Source organism: Adiantum capillus-veneris, chromosome 13 (genome assembly GCF_014529385.1).
Source record: "Adiantum capillus-veneris isolate H3 chromosome 13, ASM1452938v2, whole genome shotgun sequence".
Lineage (NCBI taxonomy): Eukaryota > Viridiplantae > Streptophyta > Polypodiopsida > Polypodiales > Pteridaceae > Adiantum > Adiantum capillus-veneris.
In genome coordinates this window covers 6,013,303-6,019,302 of record NC_140943.1, presented here as the reverse complement: position 1 = coordinate 6,019,302, position 6,000 = coordinate 6,013,303, and the positions used below count along the sequence as shown (strand labels likewise).

Sequence of the window (6,000 nt, the reverse complement as noted above, 5' to 3'; positions counted from 1 at the left end):
TGTCTACTAAGTCAAAAAACGGCTATGTGAGAGAGAGAGAGAGAGAGAGAGAGAGAGAGAGAGTTGATGAAGGTTGTAAGCTAGCGATGCTGGTGGGCATTGCAGATACTTGATGAAGGTTGTAAGCTGGCGGTGTTGGTGGGCATTGCAGAGGGCGACGTCGATGGGGCGTCGCCAGTGCTGAGGTGGTGCTATAGCTTGTCGATCTCTTTGCACAATTTTCTTGTAGAACGTCATAACATATGTAATATTTGAAGTCCTAGTGGTTGCCATCTCCATCCCCATATTCCTATTATAAAAAATAATGTTCCGGTTTTACCTTTAACACCCAGGTGCTACTTTATGAAGAACCCTCCCCATTATATAAGTTAGATTCTCTCTCTCTCTCTCTCTCTCTCTCTCTCGTGTGCGGGAGTAAAAGGCATTGCCATTGTCTTGTCTGTCTGGCTATGGTTCTGAAGGACGCTTTTGACCGCTATGTACAAGATCGCTTAGCTTTCAAAGTGCCACGTAGAAATTCCACTTAGCAGGGTCTGGCAGAAATTTGAAATAGCGAGAAGAGAAGGAAGAGAGACAGAGAGAGAATGTTCGCTCCATTGAACTCGAGGTCTGGATGCGCAAGCTTGCGTGGGGGAAGTTCAGGAGAAGACATTTCTTGCGCAGTTCCTACGCATGAAGTTACTAGCTGCTCGGTCTGTACCCCATGGGCTAGCCAGCACTCGCAAATTTTTTCTCTTCGTATACACAGCAGCGAGGACAAAGCTTTTATATTGGCAGCTCGCCCTTCCTTCTCAGATGTATCCCTGCCCGAAGAGCCTCCATTTGAGGATAACAACGGTGCAGCAATTATGGTATTTGCTTTCCCCTCGCTTAGAGAGAGAGAGAGAGAGAGAGAGAGAGAGAGAGAGAGAGAGGTGTTCGTACGCAGGCAGAGTGGGGTGTGATCATTGCCAGGTGCGCTCGGTACCACCCAGTAGTCGAGAATCAACAAAAAAAATTCTGCTGTATAATTAAAAACGAGCCTGCCAACTTGCCTTGGTCTGCCTGCCATGGCCAGCTTTGCCAAGCACTGCCGGTTGAGCGAAGAATGACATCTCAACTTTGCCAAAATTGGTAGAGTCGAGATTGCCGAGCAGGGTTCTACTTACCAACCCTGGCAGCGCTTGCGAAAACCAAGCTTTTCAGCCCGGTATGGGTAAACTAAGCCCTGTGCGAATGCACTCTAATGTATTAATGTCTAGTGGAGGGTTACATTTGGTCCTGGTCGGCCATTTTGGCCTGTCTACCATGTTTTGTCTGCTTGCCCACTCTGGGCCTATTTATTTATAGGCACTTCTATTATTATGGGTTTGTGGGTTTTTTTGATGTTTACCCGACCCAGCCTTGACGTAGTGCATAGGTAAGGGTTGCCGGTACATTCTTATTATGTTGTTATATTTGTAGCGGGTTGGTTCTCTCTGTCAAAGTCGACGATGAGGAAGCGTATATATATATATATATATATATATGTATATATATATATATATATATATATATATATATATACATATATATACATATATATATATACATATATATACATATATATACATATATATATATATATATATATATATATACATATATATACATATATATATATATATATATATATATATATATATATATATATGTATATATATATATATATATATATATATATATGTATATATATGTATATATATATATATATATATATATATACATATACATATATATATATATATGTATCACACGACATCACAGGACATCACCAGACATCACAGGACATCACATGACATTCAACATTCATTCGGATCTTAGACCATGATTTATCGGCAATGTAGCTAGCAATCACATCTAGGTCCAATCGGGACCTCATCGATGTCCGATTGACTAACCCCTATTGCAACCATGTCTATTCGAGATCAATCAGACCAAAATGCTGCAGTCATTTCGGCTATCAGTTCCTGCACTCACAAGAAGTCAAGAACAAATCAGTATCATAATCAGGAATTCCATTTCATAAAGTCATCCAACAGAATACTGTCAGCTCTCAGTATCCCTGAAGCTCAAAGAGACATCAGTGACTTTAGTATCAAAATCGAGGCATCTGTTGACAAAGGAGCGGAGTAACTCCCTCTTGTGCATCCCACTGCACCAGATCTTCGGCCAAGCTGAGTTCTGGGTTCCGTTTGGAGTAGACTATGCTAAACCAAAACATCGAGGTAAAGTTTCACAATCCGAGGAGTATCTGCTAGGTCCTCCTCCTCCATCCACTTCGCATCAAATGCAGGAAAGTTCTTGAACTTAACCAAGAACCCCCCTTCGGACTTTACCTTTCTTCGTATCATTATGTGCCAAAATCTGTTCAGGAACAAGGATCTCCTCGTTTTCTTCCACTTTGGGTTGCTCATCAGGCTCCCCATCATCAGGCACATCACCCTTAACAGGTTTCAAGAGACTCACATGCAATGCATTATGAATCCTCCAAGTATCTGGCAGTTCCAATCGGAAGGAGACATCATTTATCTTGTCAGTAATCTGGAAAGGTCCGTAGTATCACATACTAAGCTTTGGAAAAAGCCTCTCCTTTCCCTTTTTCTTTCTTAGGCGTGCCTTCTCAAAAGTAAGAGCACCCAATCATCCTCCTTCAGTTTCAAGTCGCGACGATGGTGATCCGCTGCCTTTTTCTGTCGTTCTTGAGACTCCTGCAAAGTCTCGCGAACCTTGGCAAAAGTCGTATCGAAGTCTCGCGAATATTCATCCGCTTCAAATTTCTAATCTTTCGTGCTCAGGAAGGATGGAACCTTCGTAGCAGTTTCAACAATCTCTCATGGCGTCTTCCCCGTCGAAGAGTGTATAGTGTTATTGTAGGCAAATTCCACCAAAGGTAAGTTCTTTTCCCATTGAGTCTTCTGATGCGAGATACAAGACTTCAATAAATCTAAAATCACTGAATTGGCAATCTCAGATTGCCCGTCAGTCTGCAAGTGGAACGATGACGAGAACTGCAACCGCGTGCCAATGTTCTCCCAAATTGCCTTCCAAAACAAACTCATAACCGGAGTATCCAGCTACTGTCTCCCATCCCGTATCCGTGTGAAAATATCTACAAAATCTGTATCTGTGGCACACTGATCGACCATATCCTCGAAGCTCCTATGATGTATCGCGGAAATAGCCAGAACCAACGGTTTTCGAGACAAAGCATCTGCCACCACATTCTTCTGTCCCTGCACATGGACAATCTGGAAGTGGAACTGTGACAAGATGTTCACCCACCGCATCTGCTTTTCCGAAAGCTGCTTCTATGACAAGAAGTAGTGCCAACTCTGATGGTCTGTAAAGACAGTAAAATCCGCTCCGAGTAGGTAATGCCGCCACTGAGTAAGAGCGTGGATAACCGCCAAAAGCTCTTTCCCATAGATCTGTGCTGTCATCCCCGGCCTAGAGAACAAACGGCTCTCGTAAGCTATGACATGGCCTTCTTGCATCAAGACCGCACCCAGACTACGACCACAAGCATCACAAAATACTTCAAATGACTTCTGCAAGTCAGGCAAAGTCAAATCTGGTCCTGTAGTGAATTTCTCTTTCAATGTCCGAAAGGCAGTCACCTTTGTGGGTCCCCACGAAAAAGGTACTCCTTTCTGTGTCAAGGTATTCAAAGGGGAAGCAACCTCTGCAAACTTTCGTATGAACCGCCTGTAGTACGAACACAGTCCCAAGAAGCTTCTAACTTCATGGACATTCCTCAAATCGGGCCAATCACGGATAGTCTCTATCTTGGCCGGGTTCATTTGCACTCCTGTTGCTGACACAATGTGTCCCAAAAAGTGTCTCTGGTAGGAAAAATTCACTTTTCTTTGCATTAATCACTAACGTGTGATCTCGTAATGCCTGAAAGACTTGAAGTAGATGATCTCTGTGTTCTGCCTCATTCTTGGAGAAAACAATGATGTTGTCAAAGAAAGTGCCAACAAATAGCCTGTACTCTCGAAAAAATCCTGTCCATCATCCGGTTAAATATCGCAGGAGCATTGGTTAAGCCAAAAGGCATCACCAAACACTCAAATAACCCAAAAGTCGTCCGAAAAGCTGTCTTGTAGACATCTCCTGGTGCTATCCTGATCTGATGATATCCACTCTTCAAGTCAATCCTGCTAAAGCATGAGGATCCCTGTAACCTGTCGAGTATATCATCGATCCTAGGAATCGGAAATCTGTTCTTGATGGTGATTTCGTTGAGAGTGCTATAATCGATGCACATTCTCCAAGATCCGTCTTTCTTCAAAACCAACAACGCTGGAGAGCAATACGGTGAAGTACTAGGCTGGACAAGACCCTTTTCCAAGAGGTCTTTCACTGAGTTCATAATCTTTTCATTCTGTACTCGACTCACACAATAAGGTGGCCGATTTGGTGGCGTTCTTCCAGATATCAGATCAATGGTATGATCTTCAGGCCCTCTCAAAAGCAATCGACATGAGCGTGGAGAAAAAAATCTTGGCGTTCTTTTCTTCAGGTCAAAACATTTTCAACTTTTATCCATCGTTCAGTTCTCCCAAAAGAATGAGTAAGAAAACTGAAGTTCATCAAGTACAATCTCTAAGCCCTTCATTTATCAAAGTCGCTTTCTCGGCCCGGTAGTCAACCATGTCGTAGTTCTTGTGGTACCAAGGGATCCCGAGTAGAACGTCACTCACGTGCCCTGAACACCCCTGTCATTGCAAACGAAGTTTGCCAATGCTCGGTGTAATGGCAACATCCCATCCGGGTGCCAGTCGAACTACCTCCGCCTGTGGCGTCAGTCTGTCGGGCGTAGTTCAAAATCGAGCCGCCAATTCCAAGTGAAAAGAAGTTGGCCTTGGCTCCTTCAAAAGAGCTTCCTGATCCTTCGCTTTGCCCCGAAAGCGGCAAAGTTTGTACTTTCATTCATTAGATTCGGTGCAGGTCCCACGCCATGTGGTACCAGTTCTGCTTTTCTATCTACCTTTTCTGCCACATTCCTCAGCTGCTCTCGAACTCTTAGACCTGTCGTCGTCTTTATCATTCTGTTCTTTCTGTGCCTTATCAGGGCACTTTGCGGAAATATGTCCATGTTCCCCGCATCCAAAGCACTTCCCCTCTCTGATGAAGCGAGCTCTCTCCTCAAGAGTAAGCTTGGGTCGTGCATCCTTTTTTTTCTCTGGGTTGCTCTTTTTCATTCTACTTTCATTCCCAGAAGTCTGTTCGGCTCGTTGTGTCATGGCCTCATCTGTGGGGTAGGTCAGACTGCCAGAGTGAATGGCAAAGCCCCGCTTCGCATGACTCATCAACTCCTGAATAGAAGCTGACTTCTGTTCCAAGCAGTGATCTCGGATCTCTGTAGGTAGACCCAAGGTAAACCGCTCAATCTGTTCTCTGAACGAGATCTTCTTGAATGAAGAGGCGGGTAGAAAAGAGCTCCAGAATCTTTCACAATAAGAATTCACTGTATCGCTCTTGGTCATCCGAAGATGGTTCCAAGCAGCTCGTATATCTCGCTCAAACTCTTGAGTCAACCAAGAAGAAATAAAAAGCCTCTTGAATTTCAGCCATGTAACTGGCACAGTCTTGCTTAATAGAAGAGTGGACCACCAAGTACGAGCATTCCCCTTAAAGTAAGAGGCAGCTCTCCAAATCTTGGAGTGCTCTGAATAGAGTCCTCCCGCGAAAGCGATGTCAAACTGCTGTACAAAAGACAAAGCCTTCGAAGCATCTGAGTATCCTGAAAAGTATCAAACTTGATCGAGTGGCCACCTTTCTTAAACTCTCGGACTTTCTTGCTTTTATCTTCAAGAAAGTCATACTGGTTGGCTTTGTAAAAATTCTTCTTGTTCGCATAAAACTTTCCGTCATCGGAATCTGAGCTGTCTGTAGACGAGTCCTCAGTAGAACTGTCAGTCTCTGGGCGAGATGTAGCCTTCTTTGCCTTTTTCTTGCCCTTTCCGAAGCTTT

At 43.8% G+C, this 6,000-nt stretch overlaps 1 protein-coding gene across 2 annotated transcripts in view; it reads left to right on the top strand.

The window, feature by feature from the left end:
- Nucleotides 1-389: 389 nt before the first annotated feature.
- The window catches only part of LOC147443551 (non-canonical heme oxygenase HOZ, chloroplastic-like), a 76,459-nt gene continuing 70,848 nt past the window's right edge, over nucleotides 390-6,000 (top strand). The window contains exon 1 of one of the 2 annotated variants that reach the window (XM_086526348.1): nucleotides 390-851. In XM_086526348.1, the coding sequence (XP_086382474.1) occupies nucleotides 585-851 (267 nt within the window). In that variant the 5' untranslated portion in view covers nucleotides 390-584. The remainder of the gene's footprint in view (nucleotides 852-6,000) is intronic. The other variant, XM_086526347.1, reaches the window with a different exon arrangement.